The sequence below is a fragment of the Bradysia coprophila genome, chromosome IV (genome assembly GCF_014529535.1).
Source record: "Bradysia coprophila strain Holo2 chromosome IV, BU_Bcop_v1, whole genome shotgun sequence".
Taxonomy (NCBI): domain Eukaryota; kingdom Metazoa; phylum Arthropoda; class Insecta; order Diptera; family Sciaridae; genus Bradysia; species Bradysia coprophila.
This window is the reverse complement of record NC_050738.1, coordinates 4,100,332-4,123,649: the sequence shown is the minus strand read 5'-3', so window position 1 is coordinate 4,123,649 and position 23,318 is coordinate 4,100,332. Positions and strand designations below refer to the sequence as shown.

Here is a 23,318-nt window from a genome sequence, read left to right as displayed (position 1 = left end):
TATTTTAAATAATATCTTAATACGACTATATAACTTAACTAAGTGAATGCACTATAACGATTTGGATAGAGATTCAAATTTATTTATATCAAGCATTCATCATTGTTATTGACCGATTCGCATTTATAATAGAAGAATTTTTGGCATCGATTCAACTTTCATAATGGCACTCTTAAATTATTTTATATTGTTCTATTAACATTTTGGGAGTGATATATTTTTATATAAATAGAAATTATTTAGTCAAAATATTTTGATAGTTGGCTCAAACACATTTTATACGGCAAAGGCATGGCGTGGATATATATTGAGTCTCGATACATTGTTTCTGATTAATTTGTCGTTTTTTTTTCAATTTATAATAGATAATAGACACTGATTGAAATGAAACGAAAGATAGAAAGGGCAGCGCCGGGTTTTTTTACGTTACGATTTAGCAACGGATAGAGATGGGAGGCGTTCAACGATATGATTAATCGATTATCGATAATTTCTTTCGATTGATATTATCGATAATTTAATAATTATCGATAATTATCAAAATATCGAAATTCGATAATTATCGAAATATCGATATTTTGATATTTATCTGAAAATTCATGATAATATACCGATATATCGGAATATATCGATAAATATCGGATTTTCGGACCGAAATATCGATATATCGAATTATCGATATCTTGATAATTATCAAAATATCAATAATTATCGATTATCGATATTTTTTTGATAATTTTCGATAAAAAAAGTCGATAATTATCGATTATCGTTAATTGATAATTATCGATAATCATTTTCATTATCGCCCATGCCTAGCAACGGACTAAATGCAACAGTAGACCTCACCCACAGCGCGAGGCTATTAGACTAAAAACATTGAAATGATTTTTGAAAAGACTTGAATGAACAAAATAACAGAGCTGAAATGCCTACAAAGAGGTACTGAAAGGAGCTGAAATGCCTATAAATTTAAGCTACTTAAGCTGAAATGCCTACAAATAAACTCTTAAGAATTCAGAGTCAAAACGTTTAAATAAAAATAAAAACAAAAAGTGAAACAGGTAAACAAGAATTCACAGGCAAAATGTCTACATTTGGAAGTGGCATTCGGAAGTGACAGCGCCCGGTTTTTTTACGTTACGCTTTAGCAACGACTATACGCAACAGTAGAACTCACCCACAGCGCGAAGCTATTAAAATAATCTAATTAAGTCATGAGAGAAAAAACGAAAAATCGAACACAGCTCTTCACTCTTCCCTTGCCCATGGGTCGCGTGCAGCGAAATTGCAGACAAAAAATACTGTTTCGACCTCAAGTGCTCACGGCGGTCAAAGACTAGAGAGGGCTAGTCTTCATCAGTCGTTTCCGTTAGACTCTTCCCGAGACAGTAGTAAATTTTCGGTTGAACAAGCGTTAGAAAATTTACAATGTAATCATGCCATCTTCCGATGGAAATTGCGGATCAAACTTGAATGCTACTTTGAAGGTCCCCAGAACGTAGCAAGAATCATAAAAATTCATTCAAAATTCAAACAAACTCACCCTACCACATCCAAAAAACAAGCAAATTACATAAACATACGATCCTGACCTCATTTGACAGCTCACGTTCAGATTAATTCAGATTCATTATTCCGCCATTCACTTCATGAACGCGTTTGAAATCTCGTTCGACCATCCTCAGTTCGCCTTCATGCCCAGAACAAACAAACACACTATTTACACTAACTTACACACTAATCCTCACATCAACTTCCACACTTTCAGCACACAAAACAGAAACAAATCGAAAGATTGACACTACAACAAGACTGACACTACGAAAATTCACTGGCAACCCCGTATAAATTGAAAACACTGCACAGATCAAACCGTTGCGTCCTCATACAGGATGTTTGGAATCACTAAAACAATCACCACAGAAAATTTAATTTTCGATCCGTTGAAAATTATAATTTTCTTCGATTGAAACTTGTGTAAATTGAAGATCCTGTGTAGATCAAAACGTTGCGTCCTCATACAGGACGTTTGGAATCACTAAAATAACCACCACAGAAAATTTAATTTTCGATCCGTTGAAAATTATAATTTTCTTCGATTGAAAACTCAAGTAAATTGAAGATCCTGTGTAGATCAAAAACGTTGCGTCCTCATGCAGCACGTTTGGAATCACTAAAATAATTACCACAGAAAATAGATAGAAAGGGCAGCGCCGGGTTTTTTTACGTTACGATTTAGCAACGGACTAAATGCAACAGTAGAACTCACCCACAGCGCGAGGCTATTAGACTAAAAAATTTTGAAAAGATCTTTGAAGACTCGAAAAATCAAATTAACACAGCTGAAATGCCTACAAATTTAAGGTACTAAAAGGGTTGCGTAATGCCTACAAATCCAAGAAGCTGAAATGCCTGTAAATTTAAGCAACTTTAAGCTGAAATGCCTACAAATAAACTCTTAAGAATTCACAGTCAAAACGTTTAAATAAAAATAAAAACAAAAAGTGAAACAGGTAAACAAGAATTCACAGGCAAAATGTCTACAAATTCAAAGGTGAAACATCTACAAATTCAAAGGCAAAACATCTACAAATCCAAAGGCAGAATTTCTACAAATCGAAAGAGTCAACAGTTAAAATTCTTACAAATTCAAAAACCAACAGAGCAAGAAAGCTCTTCCCTTACCCTCATGGATCACGTAAAGTGAAAGTAATGAAGCCAAGACGCTGTTTCGACCTCGGGATTCAGTGGCGGTCTGAGGCTAGCGTGATCCAGCCATCATCAGTTGTTTCCACTGATCCCTTCCCAAGACAGCCGTGAGTTTGCAACGTTGAACGAGTTGCTGACAAACTCACTAAAAATTGCCATCTACTGATGGAAAGTTCGGAAATACGTGATTCCAAACGTCCTGCATGAGGACGCAACGATTTGATCTACACAGGATCTTCAATTTACTTGAGTTTTCAATCGAAGAAAATTATAATTTTCAACGGACGGAAAATTAAATTTTCTGTGGTAATTATTTTAGTGATTCCAAACGTGCTGCATGAGGACGCAACGATTTGATCTACGCACTGTTTTCAATTTATTCAGAGTTGCCAGTGAATTTTCGTAGTGTCAATCTTGTCGTAGTGTCAATCCTTTGATTAGTTTCTGTTTTGTGTGCTGAAAGTGTTGTGGAAGTTGATATGAGGATTAGTGTGAAAATTAGTGTGTAAGTTAGTGTAAATAGTGTGTTTATTTGTTTCTGGGCATGAAGGTGAACTGAGGATGGTCGAACGAAATTTCAAACGCGTTCATGAAGTGAATGGCGGAGGAGTGAATCTGAATGAATCTAAACGTGAGCTGTCGAATGAGGTCAGGATCGTGTGTTTGTGTAATTTTCATGTTTTTGGATGTGGTAGGGTGAGTTTGTTTGAATGTTGAATGGATTTTTATGATTCTTGCTACGTTCTGGGGACCTTCGAAGTAGCATTCAAGTTTGGTCCGCAATTTTCCGTAAATTTTCTAACGCTTGTTCAACCGAAAATTTACTACTGTCTCGGGAAGCGTCTAACGGAAACGACTGAAGAAGACTAGTCCTCTCTAGTCTTTGACCGCCGTTAGCACTTGAGGTCGAAACAGTAATTTTTGTCTGCAATTTCGCTGCACGCGACCCATGGGCAAGGGTAGAGCGAAGAGCTCTGTTCTGTTTCTCATCATTTTTCTCTTATGACTTAGTTAGATTATTTTAATAGCTTCGCGCTGTGGGTGAGTTCTACTGTTGCATCTAGTCCGTTGCTAAAGCGTAACGTAAAAAAACCGGGCGCTGCCACTTCCAACTAAAACACAGTATAATCTTCAATCCATCACTCACATTATTGACAAAGATGTTTTCTAAATATTCAATCTATTGATGAGAACATCTCAAAAACATCAGAAGATTATATAAAATAAATGAGTGAGTACCCCCCTGCTTTCATTGGATGTTCGATAGCATGTAGTGCGGAACTTTTGAAGCACTTTTTTATGGTAGAATTGTCTATGATTTGTCCAAATAAGATTGTATCGTAAACGCGCTATACAAATATGACGTCAATAACAAGACTTAATGATTTCTCTACTGTGACTCAATGAGTGACCTAGCAAAATCGGATGAATTTTACTCGATTGATATCGTCAATACCTATAACTTTCCGTTTCATTTACACTTACAAAATTTATTCTTCCGTAGATATACTCGAAAAACCTTAAAATACTTAGGCGGCAGCTCAGGCATGGCCGACCGACCTAAACCACGTGTACTCATACATATGGACGAACAAAAATTTGTTTTGCAGATTTGCCATCTATGACCATAGGCAAATACTTTGTCCTTACCGTCTGCATACAATTCTGAATGTTAAAAATGGTTCTTAGGCCATGGTTTATTTCCACAATTTCCAATTATAAAAACTTTAAAATTCAATTTCAATTCCAAACGGGTAGTTTTTATCATAAATGGATTCGTTGAAGCTGATCAAACGATCATTGGTGTTGAGACTGTCGATAATTTCCATTTCCCTTTGGCTCAATTCAAAATCGAAAATGTCAATGTTACTCTTGATGCGGTCTTTGTTCGTCGATTTCGGAATGACAATGGCTCCATTTTGGTACTGAAAAATATCGAAGAAGATAAATACGAATTCTCGTACAATTTCTGTTCGCTTGAAATTCATACCGTATATCGTAGGATAACTTGATTCGGCAATTTGTTATGAGCTGCTGCAATTTCGGATACTTTCGGATAATTATTTGCTACATTAGCTCGACCCATGTCATTCGGTCGACCCAGCGGTGAATACGCTGTTACGGTGATATTACGTGAGGCACAAAATTTTAGCAATTTATGCTGATTGAGATTAACATGACATTCCACTTGATTCACAACTGGTTTTATTGTTGCCACAGACAATAAACGGTCGATCTGTTGACTGTTGAAATTCGAAATGCCAATGCTACGGATTTTATAATTGGCCATTAGCTTTTCCATGGCACCCCATGTATCCAAATAGTCAATATCAGCTTCGACATACGTTCCATTGTCCAACATTGGATGAATGTTCACATCCTCAATATCTTTTGGTGGTGTGTTCGAACCGTCTTTGTTGATTTTGGCATTGGCCATCGGCCAGTGCAGTAGATAGAGATCGATGTAAGTCAGATTCAGATTATCAAACGATTTCTGGAATGCAAGTGGAACGTCGGCTGGATCGTGGAATGTATTCCACAACTGAAGATTGGAAACGGAATTTTCACTTGCATTCCACAAAATACTTGAAGCTACAGAAAGTATACCTTTGTAGTGATGAAAATATCTTCCCTCTTGATCACTCCTTCATCAATTTTTGCACGTACTCCATTACCAACTTCTTTTTCATTTTCATAAACAAACGCTGTGTCTATGTGACGATATCCAGCATCAATGGCATCTTTGACAGCTTGCTCGCAGTCATTTTCTTTAGCCTAAATTAATAGAGACGAAACAGTAACAAATTATTAACGCATGATGTACGTTTGCTACCAATAGCGACTACAAATCAACTGTCAGCACTGGTTCATGTGCAGCAAAATCTATATCAAAACTTATGGCGTAAAAGATTGTATCGGAAATACTTAGGTCACAGGAAGATTTGGCGATGCCGTCTGTAAAACGTTTAAATAGATTCTTAGAAGATCAATCAAGATATTTATTTTTTTACAGTCCACAGCCTTCACTATAACACTAGATACTCAAAAAATGCACACCCTACTTTAATGTTCCACAGTCTGGACAGACCGAAATTGATAGATAATAATTGTTTCAGCTTACAACACGAAACTTTTCAAGTACAAGTTTAGGTGAATGATGATAGCAACATTATCATAATGTAGACAGCAAATGGCAACGCCCCATGCACAAACACCAAAAAAAACGTGATATGACAAGTATCTGAAAGTGACAGATATATGAAGATTTCAATTTTTGCTATCAGTGTAAGTCGAAGTATGACACACTGTCCGAGTGTGGTATCCGTAATCTAGATACGCGTCTGCATGGTGCGTTGCAAATGGTCAAGTTTATTTCCTCAGTCGAGTTCCGTACTTTCTTTCTTAGACTCTGATTTGTAACACGTATTTGCTATAGCAATTTTATACTTACTCTTGCTGTACCCAATCCAATTGCAGGTATTTCGTAACCATCACTCAACCGTATGGTCGGAATGGCTTTTGGATTGGATTCAACCTTGAAGAGTGTCACTGCACCGACACACTAATAGATGAAAACAATGAATGTTTAGCAACAATATTAAAGACTTCATCCGCAAAAGTTTTTTTTTCTTATACATACTAGCAACAGCACAGCCAAATTGAGATAAAACATTTTTGTTAAGTTTTGAACAAATTATCAGACTTCATACAAATAGTCTTGACAAGGTTCTAGATTGTGTTATACACTGGACAAACTCAAACTGAATTACTGGTTCTGTTTGTAATTAATCTTACATGATAGTTGAATACAAAAAAAATTAAGAAACTGGAATCTTAGAAAAGTATTAGTAATGTGTAAGAGTATGTGTATCACAGATGCGTAGACGTGTCAGCCCGCACGACAAAATACACCATTCCGTTTTCAATGTCTCGTTTGTTTTGAGCATACCCGTAATTCTGATTCGTCCACAATCGCAGTGCGGCTTTAGCCCATAATGCGTCCATAACCCTAGTGAGGCCGTATCCTTAGTTAGTCCGTCCCTAGTGCATTTGTAACCCTAGTACCTTTGTTATCATACCACAGCCGTAACCCTAGTGTGTCCGACAATCTAGTACGAAACGTGAAATATTTTCAAAATGTGACTTAGACTGCAATTAATTAATACATGGACCCAAATTTAAAACGTTTTTAACAACATTCTATTCGGTATGCAAGTCTCAAGTAAAACAAAAATTAGGAAAATCGGATGAAATTTACTCGATTTATATGCAAAAAAAAACACTTAGATTCGGGCAGCCTCTCACTCACTCCTATGGCTCCAAGGTCCACTGATCCGATTTCAATAAACTTTTCCTTGATTGGTATCGTCAATTCCTATAATAGAATTTCACCAATGTCATTTTCTTTAGCGAAATTTTTCAATTTTTTTTTTCTTATTTGTACAGACGAAAGAAAAATCCAGATTCGTCATCTATGACCGAGTGTTACAAACGGCATATTAATCCTAATAGTCCCCAGTAATTCGTACGGGGCTAAAAACGTTCTACCAGATTACATTAAACTTCAAAGTAACACAAAGCAACGAAGAAGCATTTAATTGTATCGTACTCAGGTTAAGAAGACCGATCATTTGTTTTCAAGCTGAATATTACTAACCTTACGCCAATTTCATCTTAAACTTTCTCGAATGGTTGTAAAATCGTCCATGGAATAAATACGGTTGTAAAAGCTACAAGACACGTATGGTTCTTAAGGCATGGTCTATTTCCACAATTTCCAATTATAAAAAACTTAAAATTCAATTTCAATTCCAAACGGGTAGTTTTTGTCATGAATGGAATGATTGAAGCTCACCAAACGATTATTGGCGTTGAGACTGTCGATAATTTCCATTTCCCTTTGGCTCAATTCAAAATCGAAAATGTCAATGTTACTCTTGATGCGGTCGCTTTTCTATGAAAATGTAAATTCCAAGAGGAAACCAGCATTTTGGATGCCGATGCTCCTTATAATTGTATTCTGTGCGGCCAGTAGCCATCTTTCTTTATTTTTTGTCAATATAGGTCAAAAATTTGTGGGTTTTGTTGTTGTTTTGTATTTGATACTTCTAATCTGTGCGGAAGAAAACAATCGAATCATCAAATAATTATAGAGTGTTTAAGTGAGAGAGATGGCGAAATAACAACCTATTGTTCCATCTCGGGTCTTCTGTCAGATTCTTTTGTATTATTGATGACAGCATACCCCGAGTTGATTTTCCATCTCGCTCTACTTAAACACCATATAAATTATGATGTATGTGAAGTGGCATTGTTGCATGTTGGACCTGCATAGTGCGTGAATTATGCAGAACGATTTTTTCTCCATTAATTTCTAATGTATTTGTAGAATTACAAATATCATGTTTTGACCTTTCGTAAGGCAATTAGATAGGAAATTTCTCGTACACCGAAAGAAAGACTTGATCATTATCTGCAGCTGGGAAATTCTAAACTGTTCTAGCTATTTGGTTACTTGAACCAAATCCTATAAAATTTAGTCGAGTAGAATTGCGTAAGAATAATTGTCTAATTACTGACAAAACGATCAACAACAACTTTCCGACGAAACTGTTAGTTATCAGTGCAATTGGTAGATCGAACTTGTAGGAAGCCAGCGGCATTAGGCTGGAAAAGTTTTATTCACTTTTATTTGCTAGTCAACGTATCGATCTTAATGTTCTCCTTTCAAACCAGTTCTGCATCTGGATTCGAAGGACCATGTTTATGAGTCGAACATAGCGTGTGTATTGGTTTATTGGTGATATACATTTTACTGCAATAGACTTTTTTTTTTTTCAAAAACACCTTTATTGGTATGAACAGTACAATCTTAACTATTTGTTAATTTATTACTAGGGTTGAGTTGTACTATCTTCCTTTTACTTGCGTAATTAGAAGAAAGTAAGACTTGTGTGGGTTTTACGACCCAATGGTCGAGTCCCTATGCGGTGTGCTGTTTTCATCCTTCATGTCAGTTCGTGGGGTTTAACACGTTTCAGCCTCCTTATTTCATTTGTTATATCTAGTAATAGGCTTCTACGTTGGTGTGGTGAAGCAGTCTTTTTTCGTGTTTGATGGCGTTTTCCCGAATTACATCGGCAACCCATTGTATTTTTAAATCTTTGTGAATTTCTTTGTTTGTCACGTAACGATATGCGTTGGTGATCATGCGAAGAAAGTTGTTTTGACTTGTTTGGATGATATCTGTGTTTGATTTTTTAGCACAGCCCCAAAGAGTAGAGCCGTACATCCAGATAGGTCCGAAAATTGATTTGTAAATCAATCTTTTACAATACAGGTTAAGTTTAGAGTTGTATCCGACTAACCAGTACATTTGTCTCGTTTTGTGTTTGATTTGCTCAGCTTTTTGCTTCACATGATGTTTCCAGTTTAGTTTGTTGTCCAGGTTTAATCCTAGATATTTAGCTGACTCTGCCTGCGGAATGGGAATTCCATTGAGGTAAATGCGGAGATTGCTGTTTATGTGACGCAATGCGAAAGTGACGTGATTAGATTTTGACTCATTGAGTTTTATTTTCCAATCGATGGTCCACTGATTTATTTTATCCAAAGCATTTTGTAAATGTTTAACTGCCTCCGACTGCGATGTATCTGTTGCCATGATCGCTGTGTCGTCTGCGAAGGTTCCAATGAAAGAGTTTGTGGTTACAGGTATGTCAGCAGTATATATAGTGTATAAGAAAGGTGCCAATACACTTCCTTGTGGTACTCCTGCTAGTATTGGATAGAAGTTTGAATAGGTTTCTTCGTCTTTTACTCTGAACGTTCTCTCCGATAGGTATGATTCAAGCAGTTGACAGTAGTTGCCTGGAAAGAGTGTGCTCATTTTATATGTGAGTCCTTTGTGCCACACTTTATCAAATGCCTGTGATACATCCAGGAATGCTGCCGGGCAGTACTCCTTTTTTTCGAATGCACTCTCAATTTTAGTAGTGAGTCTATGAATTTGTTCAATTGTTGAATGGTTGTTTCTAAAACCGAATTGAAAATCGGGGATTTTCACCAAAGGTTTTAGTCGTTTTATCAGCAACTTCTCGAATATTTTTGAGATTGTGGGTAGCAGTGAGATCGGCCTGTACGAGGTTACTTTTTCTGGCGGTTTATCTGGTTTTCTTAGCATAATTACTTGCGCAATTTTGAAGCTTTTTGGTACATATTTGAATTTAAGGCATGCATTGAATAGACAAGGGGCTGTTGGTACACATACAGCGGAAGTGCATACTTCTTACTAGTACAGCAACCACAAGAGGTAAAATATAGTTCCAGTTACGTTCGTTACGTTACGTTAGTTATTTTACTCACTAAGCCCGAGCTCTAACGGTCACGTCAGTGAAGTAATGACTGAGTCATTATGACTCATGTCGGGGTGCAGTGAGTAAAATATTTTCCTTTTCAACAAAGATTCCAGCGCTTCTAATGTTCAAAAACAAAATTAATATTCTCTTCAGCCTCATTCTGAAATGTAGTTCCTGATTTTTAATAGTTGAAAGTCAAACACAAAGCAATAAAGGATAACAGCAATAATCGCCTGTTGTCGATCAGTTATCCAGTTCCATTCGGGTCAGAATAGGAATTCATAATTTCTTCAGCTGCCTTCTCGGCCAACATCATAATTGGTGCATTTACGTTTGAGTTGGTAATTTCAGGAATAACGGAAGCATCGATTACTCTCAAATTAGAAACACCGCGTACCCTAAATTCATATTATAGCAGACTTAGGTCATTCACTACCAGCAAAATTTTCAAACCTAAATTTCGTGTCCACGACAGATGTGTTGGAATGACCGGTGTCAGGCCCTAGGCTACACGTTCCAGCCATATGAGTCCAGCTATTTCCATCTTGCTGAATTTTGCACTTCCAGTAATCGTCAGATAAAAATTTAAATTGGTTGCATGCAGGATCAGGCTGACCGATAAAAGTCACGTTGATGCTTCTGAAAGCTTGCGTCTCGATAATATTGAAAACCAATCGGATGCCTACCGGAATCTTGGCATGATAACACTGAACAAATTAACGGAAAAATTCCATCATTTACCTTCTAAGATCACATCGATATCGTCTGGATGCGTCAGTATGTTGTAATCGATTATAGCCAATTGTTCATCGTCTCTTATCCCTGCTCTATATTTGTCTGTGTCCATCGTTAAGGAGCCAATACTTTTCGGTCTACTAAGAACAACGATAAATCCCACAGTGGGCTTTGTTTCGGCCAATTGGGCCAACATTCCCACAGTCAAATCGATTCTAAAATTAGGCCAGTGCGGATCTGCTTTTGATGACACTATGAAAGAATGACAGCCTACTCCAGTTGTGGTCAAAGGTCCTTTTCCATTATGGAAATCTGTCATAATTTTCTCGATTTCAGAAGAATCAATTTTTTGGAAAGCCGACGAATCATTGGTTGAAAACCCGAACAACGGGAACATGGTGTGGTCTTGTAAATGTTTTCCTACGGCTTCCAGTGGCACTTTCACAGGTATCTGAAATGAAAGCATTTAAGCTTGAGTTGATTCAATACCTCTTCATTGACTCATATAACTAGTAAAAATAGACATGAGTTACGTAGCTTCATACGCAAGGTCTTGACTATTCGCCTACCTCTGCCTCATTTAAAATGCTCTCTGGACCGATTCCCGATTTCATCAACAGCAAGGGGGAGGAAAATGCACCAGCACTCAAAATAATTTCGTTTCGTGCAAGGGCCATTTGTGGGAATCTGTTCCGTATGTAAGTCACTCCATATGCTTCCCTTTTATCGTTCAGCAAGATCTACACAAGCGAATCATTTTAAAAAAAAAACTTACGATTCACAATCTGAAGGATCTTCAAACGAATACCTGTGAAACGTTTGCATATCGATGCACTGTCAATGTGCTCCTTAACTCTTCATGCGGTCGAATATACTCTGCATACGAACTAGATCGTCTCCCGTTATTGACTGCTATGTTGAAGGGCGCAAAACCTTTAACCGGCTAATGTGAGTGAACAAGGTCAATTAAACACGTAGTCAATGCAAACTAACTTTCACGTTGGAACCCGTTTGAGTCACCAGTAGGATATCCTAGTTCCTGTCCAGCCAGTAGCCATAAATCAAGCATAGGGATGATGTGTGTGTCTACTACGATCGGTCCATCGTTCCCATAATACTCTGTTAGAATCAATACATTGATTATGCTGAACCAATAATCTTATTATCGTAACTCTACTACCATCGCCTTCATCCCCAAATTTATATCCAATGAAGGTTTCCATTCTCCTAAAATACTTGAGCACATTTGTATAGTTGAAACTGTCATCATTTAATAGCGATGCCCAGTTGTCATAGTCCTTTGGACTACCTCTTGAATGTATCATGACGTTGTGTGAACCAGAACCACCGAGCATTTTTCCAGTGGTTTTTCGTATTATCTTAGGAAATTACAGAGAACCATTTCATCATCGTACAAAATGGGTGATATAACTCAAACGATATTACTCCGTTGCGACATAAAGATGCGTTAGTTTGTGGAACAGACGTGAAATCGTAGTTGATAGATGGACTCTGTGAGATGACTGATGCGAATAGAGGAACATCTACAGCGGGTGGTGGTGTGCCGCCTGCTTCCAGAAGTAGTACATCGAATCTTTCTGATAATCTTCCAGCTAACACACTACCTGCTGATCCACCGCCAACTAAAATAAAAGCAGATTTAGCTGTGGTTTCCAATTAAATAATGATCCACGAAGTGTGTGTGCTTACCAACAATAAAATCATAAGTTTTAACAATTGGCACATTGTGTTCATTTTCCAGCTCGAGCATTGTATTTTTAAAATCGGTTTCTTGATACATTTCTGCATAAAATTGAATGAGCCAGGGAATGGATTCAAATAAGAAAAATAAAAGATTCATTCTGAGAATGCAATTTCAATTGACTATGACCAGTAACTAATGTCGACTGATTCGACACGAGTAGCCAACGCCCCACGCACAAATTTTTTCGCATACAGTTCGTACAAAAATCAATGTTACAGTTTTTGCTTTTTAAGACGTGTCACACTTAATCTGTCAAATAGTGAATTTGCATTTAGATTTTTTTTTCTGTCGTTCTGACACTTTTGATTTTGGGTGTTCTTTCTTGACATACAAACAATATACTTTTTATTTATTTTTGAAATTTAAAGTAAAATCGTGAATGAAAATGCATTTGAATTGAAGCTGCTGGTTACATTTTTCAATGGCACGTTAATGAGCAGCCAAATTTCAAATGTCAGAATTGCTGGTCGCGTAGTATTATTTGTGCTTTCATTATACTTTTGTCAATTAGATTCTGTTTTCATGTGAGAATGTTACTTTTATAATTATTTTGCAGTTCTTTCGTGATTTTTAAATTCGATTACATTACAGTTTGTTCATTTCATTTTTACACAGTTTCTAAAGATTGTCAATATGTCAGAGTTTTTAATGTACCCAGTCAATTAAGTTCTTCCCAAATTGCGCAATATTTGAATTCGCGATAGAAATTTTAAATTTTTCGCCAAAAATTCATAATTTGGGAAGAACTTAATTGACTGGGTACACTTAAAACTCTGACATGTCTAAAACTGTGTAAAAATGACATGAACAAACTGTAATTAGTGTAAATATTTTTGTGAACATCTAAATATATTAAAGAGATTACAGAAATATGCGTGTGCAGAAGATGCACATTAAAACATTGCTGTTGGTTTCGAATTCAAACATCCATAGTCAAATGATACGAAAAATTAATTAAAAAAATAAAATAATTTAGTCGCGTTTCATTGTCAATAATTTCTTGTCGCTATAAAATATAAAAATTCGATTTCGGAGAAATTTTCTACTCTGTTCAGTTCATGTGATCAGAAACAATCAATAAAATTATTTGTTTTCGTTCAACTAAAAAGGTTTTTCTCAACTCAGTTACGAAATGTGAAACTTTCGTTGCTTTTTTGAGAAAAACGTTGTTTGCACCTCTGTGATAAACAGACGTCCCACATGTACGATTTGTCCGACTTTTTCAACATTTGTCCGACTTTGTACGATTTGTCTGACTTGTCCGACTTTTTCATTAAAAATTGTCCAACTTTGTCCGACTTCTCTTCAAAAATAAAAATTTATGAGACTTTTTCTTCAAGATAAAATTTGTTAGTAACATTAAATGCTTCTGATGCAAACTCGAAAAAATTCGCTCGCTCCGCTCGCATTTAGTTGTTTACACATTTTCACATTGACAAATATGTCATTGCATTGTACATGTAACTATAAAATTAAGGCAATAAATATATTACTGTATTCACTTGTTATGTTGACTACATAGAGAGGGATTCTTTTAAAAACAGCCTACCGATATCGGACGCATTTTTCAGTGGTCTCTTTTATATGTGCCTAGAAAGGTTTTCGACCCTAGAAGCCAAAACCACTTTCAAAAAAATTCTTCGAAGCTTGTGTGGCTGGTGAAAGGTGATCAAAAATCGAAAACTTGCACTTTTCTTACAAAAATTTCTCCAGTTACACGAGCCGTACGGGGTCGTTTGGGGTGTCATTAGAAAGGTAATCACACGTACTATTGATCCGAATAGGGACTTATTGGTTTTAAAATTCATCCACTGAAATATGTGCAGGTTATGTTTTCAACCGAAGACTTACACTGTTCTTACAGAAAATTCTCCATTTACACGAACCGTACAGTGTCGTGTGGGGTGTCATCAGAAAGGTAATTTTATGTGCTTTTGGGCCAAATAGGGTCCTTATGTGGTTTGGATGCATGTACGATGAAATAGAAGTTGAAATGTTTAAGTGTCCATATTTCATCGTAGATGCATCCAAACCACATAAACCCTGTACTGCTCGTGCAACTGGAGAAATTTTGGTAAGAAAAGTGCAAGTTTTCGATTTTTGATCACCTTTCACCAGCCACACAAACTTCGAAGAATTTTTTCGAAAGAGGTTTTGGCTTCTAGGATCGAATACCTTTCTAGGCATACATAAAAGAGTCCACTGGAAAATGCGTCCGATTTCGGTAGGCTGTTATTCAAAAGAATCCCTCAGAGGTACCATAGAGGTTGACTCACATATTTACAATTTTGTATACGTTAACTTACAATCAACAGACAATCGAATTTATAAGTTATTTATATTCCTTTTGACTTATAACATCTAAGTTGTAAGTTGTAGGACGACAGGGAGGTTGTTGAACCATGATTGAGTGATAAGACTTCAGGAAGTGACATGCATCTAAATGTCCATAAAGTTTAGACAGAAATCCAAAATAGAAGCAAACTCGCTAGAGGTGTTTTTTATCTTTTAGATGAACTTCATTCCCGACGCCTCTAAATTCAATTTATAAGTACGATTTATCCAAAGTATATAAACATACTGAAGGTACTTAATGCAAATCCACAAAAACTCACGGAACCCTACTTTCGGGTGAACATAATTTTTACAATGTTGGCCCCAGGCTGCATCTTTATACTCAACACAAAAACTCCAAACGTCACGCAAGCAACAGAACGCGTCTTATATCTTATATTCACCCGAAACCTAGGTTCCGTAAAATTTGTGATCCGCTGAGCATTTGCATTACCTTCAGTCAAATCACCGCAAATCGCAGGGTAATAGAAAAAAATAAAGTAGCTAATATTTCCATACCTTTTTTTTCATAATGTCATTGCAAAATTACCATTTAGGCTGCTAATGGTATTATTGGTATTTGACGTGTAAAAACCTCTATTACCCTGCTGGGTGCTTTGCTTCAGTATACTTTGCGATTTATCGACGAGGAATTGTCCGATTTTGTACTTTATTGAAAAAATACAGGTACTTTTCCTTAGAAAATGTCCGATTTAGTCCGACTTTTTAGCGAAAATATGTCCGATTTTGTCCGACTTTTTCAAGAAAATTGTCCGACTTGTTTTAACGAATACACCTTTTATATCTCTCCGTTTAACAATAAGCTTCCGTTGTTCATTCGTGAACGGATTGTTTGACAACATAAGTGCGTCGAGATCCTAAGGAATGCTCTTCGAAACACGCTGGCAACTACAAACGTACTCATCAAAGATTTAATATTTTGATGGTAGGAATTTCTTAGACCATGATATTGATTAAGGTTCTTTCAGAACCTTGCATTAAACTAAGTCTTTTAATCCCACATTTACATTTTTCCGTGCCTGTAAAATGCTATTTGCAAAAAATATGGAGAAACTCAACATGCAAAAGCCTCTAACCGTCGAAAAAACAATTCAAATTTCAAAACTGTTAATTCGCCATTTAATCAAACCCTCTACTATTTGACATTTAATAATTTTAAAAAGACTTCAAAGTGTGTACTTTATTAATGAACTAACTGTAGTACAAAATCTGTGTGATACGCAAGAAACGAAGACATTTAATTTTAGAATCTAATATCAATCGTCGACTCTATTATTAGTGTTTTATTGTGGGCGTTATCAGAATATTTTAAATCTAAATTTTGCTCATCTGATTTCCTATGGACCTATGGTCTCGTAAGAAGGCTAATCATGCCCGCACGTTAGTAAGCGGGCGCAACGCAAGTCCTATACTACAAAAAATAAAATAAAAAATTTAGTTACTTAGAAACATATATATTTACAGAAACTTTTTGAAGGAAAAAGTGCGCCAATAGAAGGAGTGGGTAAATAGAAGGAAATAGTGAGCCAATAGTCACCAATAGCAAATAGATAGGACAAGATTTGTTCGCGTAGTTTCCCCCCTCGGATAATACACATCGTGTGCCTAAAAATATCACCGAGTTGCAAACGAGGGCAAATCACTCAATTTCCAACTCATTTGCAACTCTTTTTTTAACGTGCAACTCCGGACCTCCGCTTGTCATATTGAATTCTCAGTGGCTGGGTTGAAAAACCTTCTTTGTATAAGTGTCACGACAGAACTATGTAAACGCTGGTAGAGCGGCTGCCAGAAATTTCGAGTCCATACGACGCGAAACTTCTTTCATATGCTAGGAATTTTGCGCCGGCGTGATTCACTATATTACTTCCGTGAAAGGAAAATTACCAAACCGGCTCGAGATTCCTTCGCGGCGGTTCGTTTACATCGCTCATCACTCACACCGCATGTCATCATTCACACATTCATATTATATCAAGTCATCGACGGGATGTCTCGACGTGAGCATCTCTGATACCAATTTACGCGATCAATAAATTCAGTAATTGATCTAACCGATTGTTTCATTTCGTTTCCCGCACTGGTGACCCCAGACGTTTGTTAATGCTAACAAAATGAACAAATGAAAACAAAATCGAAAGAGAAGATCACCTAAGCACTTCACTAACACTTAAAGAAGTGTTAGCATGACCCTCAACGTAAGTCCTCGGTGTTTTCTTTTCGGTCAGCCATTCGCAATTGAAATTTCTTTTTCACATCGGAGGAAAATTATCGAAATTCTATCCACTAATCAGGATACGAGTATTAAAATTCGTAACGTAAAAAAACCCGGCGCTGCCCTTTCTATCTGTTATAAACCTTACTGAGACTATTTGCCCATGTAGCCTTTTTTCAGCAGTGGAGGTTTTTAGTGTTTATTGATTTCCAAACGTCCTGGATAAGGACGCAACGGTTTGATCTACACGAGATCTTCGATCAACAGTATAAGGGGCTAGTTGAATTCCAGACGTCATATTCATATGTACGATCAATTCTCAATTGGGTGGTTGATGACGATGAAATTACTGAGCTGCATTCTTTTGGATTGATCGGAGGTGCATTATGAAAATGAATTGTCATGTTGTCAGTAGCAACGCAGTTCCGTCGGTTTTGGTGGTCGATCAGTGCTCATCGTGGTGTTTCCAGACTTTTTTATAATTGTTGTTCAGCTCTGGTGTTTTTATGAGGGCTCATTTGGGCGTTTGCTGTGAAAGTGGAGATTTGATAGAGCGGTACAAGTCTTCGGTATGCGGTTCCTGTGTATGGCTGTGAAACAGCTGACGAAGAATGAATTGAGATGACTGACCTATGGCATGTGTATACGTGAGCTTAATTCATTGTTTTGATTTTGTCTGAATTTGTGATTTTTACTTGAATGTTTGTTTTCGCTGCGTTTTTTGGGTTGATTTTCTGAGCAGTTTTCCCACATATTTCCGAACTTTCCATCAGTAGATGGCAATTTTTAGTGAGTTTGTCAGCAACTCGTTCAACGTTGCAAACTCAAGGCTGTCTTGGGAAGGGATCAGTGGAAACAACTGATGATGGCTGGATCACGCTAGCCTCAGACCGCCACTGAATCCTGAGGTCGAAACAGCGTCTTGGCTTCATTACTTTCACGTTACGTGATCCATGAGGGTAAGGGAAGAGCTTTTTTGCTCTGTTGGTTTTTGAATTTGTAAGAATTTTAACTGTTGGCTCTCTCGGTTTGTAGAAATTCTGCCTTTGGATTTGTAGACATTTTGCCTTTGAATTTGTAGATGTTTTGCCTCTGAATTTGTAGACATTTTACCTGTGAATTCTTGTTTACCTGTTTAACTTTTTGTTTTTATTTTTATTTAAACGTTTTGACTCTGAATTCTTAAGAGTTTATTTGTAGGCATTTCAGCTTAAGTAGCTTAAATTTAAAGGCATTTCAGCTTCTTAAATTTATAGGCATTTCAGCTCCTTTCAGTACCTCTTTGTAGGCATTTCAGCTCTGTTATTTTGTTCATTCAAGTCTTTTCAAAAATCATTTCAATGTTTTTAGTCTAATAGCCTCACGCTGTGGGTGAGGTCTACTGTTGCATTTAGTCCGTTGCTAAATCGTAACGTAAAAAAACCCGGCGCTGTCCTTTCTAGCTGTCATGAATCAAATTTCTCATGATGCTAAAATGGATTTGACAATAACAGTTGAAAATGGATCTAATGCGGTGGACTTTTTGGATTGCACTGTTAAACGTAATGAAAATGGAACGCTCTCCACTAGATGGCTAAAGAGGAATTTCAGCAGTTTTTCGACGCTTAATTTTCATTCGTACCATCCTTGGTCCGTCAAAAGGAATGTTGTTTTTGAAATGATCAAAAGAGCATTTTTCTTAACGTCTCCTGAGTTCATTGCTTATGCTAGGGAAGTTATCGTTACCGTTGTGACCAACAGCAGTTACCCTGAATTGTTTATAATAGAAAGTGTTCATTTCAACCCTTGGAATGTTGCACCGCATCATCGGGGCGATGAGCTGAATTATGGTTACATTGCTTGTCCTTATGTTTTTCTTCACCGATTTTTTCTACGCTACAAGCAACCATGCAAAAAGATGGCCTAAAGTATAAGTTGGCACCCGCACCAGCAGCCAATAACAAGAGAGTTCTCTTCTCGCGACTTAAGGACCCGTTGGAGCATCCGTCTTTAAAGAATTCGGTCTTCAAGGTACACTGTAGTGTTTGTCCGTTCAACGTAATTTTGTCAACTCTGGATGGACTCAACGTTAAAGAATCGGTTAGGAGATATTTAATGCGATCTTCAAGTTTGCTGGGCCTTCATGTGCAGAGTTTTCCTGATCATGTCTTCAATGATGCTTATGAAGTGTTAAAGTCGTTCCATAATCGATGGAACACTGAAGTATCACGGTGGATTTTTCTGGACTTGGAATTTCTTCGTGGTTCTGGTGTTTCGGATGATGTAGCTGCTTTGTAGTTTTCCGTTAAGTTTCTCTTTTATCATCTTTGTTAACCGGGAATTGTCCTTCTATCAATAAAATCATGAAAGCTTTGTCTCGAGACTATGTGCGCTGTAGTTTAAATAGCAAAGAAGCTTGCGGTGAGCGAATCGAGATGGAGAAAAACAAGGTATTTAGTGATTCTTGTGATCTGTGAGACGAAAGTTTTGTTTTATTTTTATTTTTATTTTTGTTTTTTATTGTGCTCCGGTCAACAGCACTATTATTTGATTTTTTTGATTTTGTTATGATTTTACTTGCTGACGTGTATTAATGTTGTTTGCGATGGGTTTGTTTCATGTTACTTTTCCTTTTATCATGCCGTTCATGATAATTCATGAAATTTTGTCCCTGCTACTAGTTCAATTGTAGGTTTTCATGGCTGTATTGCGAAAAGTTGTAGCATAATCAACTGATGATGGTCGGACCACGCTCACCTTGGGCCACTGCTACAACTTGATGCCGAAACAGCTTCTGTTTCGATAGCTTTTCTATCATGACTCACTTAACGTGAAATGGTTTGAGGGTAAGGGATGAGTTGAAATACTCAGTTAAGTTTTATTCTGTCTCTTTTATTTTTATGATTGTTTTCGTTTTTGTTTTTCGTTTATGTTTGTTTCACTGGTTATTGTTATTTTGATTTTCCGGTGATTTTTGCTGTTAGCTTTTATTTTATTTTTATTTTGATTCCGTTTTTATTAATGTTAAAAGAATTTTTTTAAATTTTTAGGGAATGATTTATCCTGAGTTTATGATTTCTTGAGGCATTTCAGTTGGTCTTTTGCTAGTGATCTTGAAGTTTGTCTTTGAATTGTTTAAACCTTCTGTTGAAGGTTTTTGGGCTTTGTGGTTTCGGGAGCTTTTTTGAATTTTTCTGATTTGAGTTTTTCTATTGTTTAGCAATGATTTTCGGGTAGTACTTAAATGTTCTTCTAGTCCGTTGCTAACGCGTAACGTAAAAAAACCCGGCGATGCCGTTATGTCAATTGCAATTAAAACATAGTCCAATCCAATGATCTTTTCGTTGCATATTATTATTTATGTTCGAAAGTCTAAAGACTGTGAATGTCATTCGATTAAATTTTGATTAAAAAGAAACGAGTTCTGAATTATCGACTCGACACGACACATATTTAGTCTTGACATATTCTACACATACACATAACGATATTGATTTTTTATTCATTTTCAAGGAATAAATATCTTGTTCGACAAAAGCTTTTATTAGATTTTTGTTTTAGATTTAGGTATATTATTGATAGATGAATTTGTGGTGTATAGAGGTTTGTTGACCAGTTCCTGAGAAGGACATTTCACATTTTGTTGTATTAGTATCGTGTAAACTTTTCCTTACATCGATTCGACCCAAATCAAACAATTTTTTTCATTGAACAAATTGAGGACAAGATTATAAATATTAAAATGTATTTCGGTTTGTATTTCGAATTGATATTATGAAAAACCTTTAGTGTTGACCACCGAGATACTCCGATTGTATGTCGAGTGAAGTCAAACATAGGAAATCGAGCTACGTAACTTCTTTTCCATTACGTTTTCATGATCATAATTTTAAAATTTGGTCTTCTAGTGCTATTATGATCCGAGTGTTTTCGTGATAACTTAGGAAGGGTTTGTGGGTTTCCATGGCCCATGCACCATGGGCAACACTTAACGTGTTCTAACAAATATTGTAGGTGTTTTTTTGACTAATCAAATGCCTAGCCTAAAGCGCAATCGAAAAGAGAATTTAATTTTTATCGCAAAGCGACAAATTCTACTAAAGTTCGTAAGTAAGACAATTTCGTAAACGTTTGACATTTAATATATGGGCCAAATGTCACAAGCTTATGATATTTACATTCCCCAAATGAATCATTTTCGCAAATTACAATTAATTAATACATTTTCTTCAATACTGACTTTCAAATTTTTCAGTGCTGCCAGTAAATTGAATTCATCGACAAGTTGACAGTTATTCATTGTATTAAGTCAAATATGTGCTCCATCCCTTAGAAGGGCCTCTAATTAGAGAGCAGGATACACATTTGACTGCATAGCATGCAGTTTTGTCGAGTTATCGATGGCTTAAATTCGCTGACAGCACTAAAAAGTATTGACGTCATTATTGCATGATACTTTTGATGGAGAAAAGTTTAGTTTAAGAAGAAGTTTAGTAAGTAAAGAAACATAAAGAAACATTTTTATAACTTTACTCGAGTCAGTGGCCGAAGTTACATTCATATAATGAAACACTTTCTAGATACTTATATTTCAAAAATGGAATAAAATTGCGAAAAAATCATTAAGTTTAGGACTTCTTTGCTTAAAGTGTCACCTAGTTTTTGTTGCAAAATCTTCTACTTCATTTGTTTTAACATAAACCTTGCTGTATATAAGAAATCACTGGTCAGGCCTAATCGTTGATGTTTGTTGTTATTGTATCTGTTATTGACAATAACTTATTGTAGATAACAGATGAGTTTTGTGAATGAATGGCGTTCTCACGATTTCCAATGAGACATTAAAAGCATTTACCTTCCAAGATACAGCTATAGTATGGAAATACAAAGTTCATACGCTCTTTTTTAAGAAAATTTATTTTACTGAAACGCATCCAAAAATTGGTAATTTGTCGTAAACGTACTTTGTACTAGGTGCTATCAAAGTCCGGAATTAGATAAATTAAGATCAATACATGGTATAACTCCCAGCTTTGTCGTTCGTCACATCATTTGCGCAATCACTCTAATACTTTCATCTACAAAAACTTTCTGATCAGTTTTTAATCCATTTTTAGTATTTTTTTCTCTTATTTTATTGAAGAATTATATATACGAAACATGCACACAACAAAATATGAATCCATTTGCTAGGGACATACTCATTCACGTGAAAATAATTTAACGTAAACAAACGAGATATTAAACGACAAAAAAAAGTAATCAAAAAAAAGATATTTTAATAGGGGCCACTATACAAACATGTGTTATTGCTCTGGTTATTACATGTTGTTGTGCTGTGCCTGTCTTTTATAAATAAAAATACAATTACCATGCTTTATTGGGCAGATGATTTTCGGTCGGTTCTCTTTTTTTTATTAATAAAAATGGATATTTTTAACTTTTATCGTCGAATTCCATGAATAAAATTGACAGTAGTCGTGTTCTGTGCTTTGTTGAGTTGAACAATTTTTATTTTAAATAAATATTTTGACGATAACCTATAGCGAATATTTTGCCAATTTTATAGGAAACAAAGAGTGTTGTGAGCGTACGGAGCCAACTCAATGATAATCCACGCCATTAGTGTGTCGCCGGCTTCTGTCAAAGTATAGTAACTCTAGCTACATATTGAAACGCGAAAGAGACCTAATTAATTAATTTTCTTTTGTTCTTCTGTCAAGTTTGACAGGAAAAAAAAAGAAAAATTTGAATTAGGTATCTTTCACTATGTGTAGCTACAGTAACGATTACATCATAGAAATACTAACAGAACCGACACAGCCGGTAGAAGGAGTGTAATCGTGAATTGTAAAGCTTAGTAACATTTTTTTGGCCAAGACATTGTTTTTATCGACTTTTCATCCTAAAACGATGACGGCTCATTTTTGGCCAGGAAGAAACGTCGACTTAAAAAACTTAAAAATTGGGGTCAATCCTCTCCAATAGCGAACAGTTAGCATTTCTTTGTACATAATTTGTGAATAAATTGTTATCATCTTGGTGACAGTTAATTCATATCATCACAAAATTCACTTTACTTTGACATAAGCTGATGACGTACTAACGACAGGGATACCTTGGCTCAATACAAATTTGCGTCATTACTGCTTGTTATTTCAGAGGAATAGAGCCGAGCTATTATTATTGAGTTGGCTGC

General features: G+C 36.1%; 2 protein-coding genes across 2 annotated transcripts; both read right to left on the bottom strand.

The window, feature by feature from the left end:
* Positions 1–4,402: 4,402 nt before the first annotated feature.
* On the bottom strand, positions 4,403–6,456 carry LOC119085873 (1,5-anhydro-D-fructose reductase-like). The gene is made up of 5 exons (XM_037196382.1): positions 6,353–6,456; positions 6,164–6,274; positions 5,320–5,487; positions 4,703–5,254; positions 4,403–4,637 (listed from the first exon to the last, which is right to left on the bottom strand). The coding sequence occupies exons 1-5, from the start codon at positions 6,383–6,385 to the stop codon at positions 4,440–4,442; spliced, it is 1,062 nt and encodes a 353-aa protein (XP_037052277.1). The 5' UTR covers positions 6,386–6,456; the 3' UTR covers positions 4,403–4,439.
* Positions 6,457–10,221: 3,765 nt separating this feature from the next.
* LOC119065989 (glucose dehydrogenase [FAD, quinone]-like) lies at positions 10,222–12,606 on the bottom strand. Its single transcript, XM_037168195.1, has 9 exons — positions 12,516–12,606; positions 12,252–12,448; positions 11,986–12,184; positions 11,799–11,924; positions 11,614–11,738; positions 11,375–11,545; positions 10,812–11,256; positions 10,524–10,752; positions 10,222–10,468 (listed from the first exon to the last, which is right to left on the bottom strand). Exons 1-9 carry the CDS (start codon positions 12,604–12,606, stop codon positions 10,318–10,320), a joined length of 1,734 nt encoding a protein of 577 aa, XP_037024090.1. The 3' UTR covers positions 10,222–10,317.
* Between the last annotated feature and the right edge of the window lie 10,712 nt (positions 12,607–23,318).

What these genes read in the sequence shown, in the direction of transcription:
- LOC119085873 (XM_037196382.1), bottom strand. Translation starts at nt 6,385, where the DNA reads ATGTTTTATCTCAATTTGGCTGTGCTGTTGCTA. An exon ending in ATTTGGCTGTGCTGTTGCTA is followed by an intron (nt 6,275 to 6,352) that starts GTATGTATAAGA and finishes TTCATCTATTAG; the next exon opens with TGTGTCGGTGCAGTGACACT. An exon ending in AAGTTATCCTACGATATACG is followed by an intron (nt 4,638 to 4,702) that starts GTATGAATTTCA and finishes GATATTTTTCAG; the next exon opens with TACCAAAATGGAGCCATTGT.
- LOC119065989 (XM_037168195.1), bottom strand. Translation starts at nt 12,606, where the DNA reads ATGTATCAAGAAACCGATTTTAAAAATACAATGCTCGAGCTGGAAAAT. An exon ending in AACTTATGATTTTATTGTTG is followed by an intron (nt 12,449 to 12,515) that starts GTAAGCACACAC and finishes CTTTTATTTTAG; the next exon opens with TTGGCGGTGGATCAGCAGGT. An exon ending in GTCGTGGACACGAAATTTAG is followed by an intron (nt 10,469 to 10,523) that starts GTTTGAAAATTT and finishes ATATGAATTTAG; the next exon opens with GGTACGCGGTGTTTCTAATT.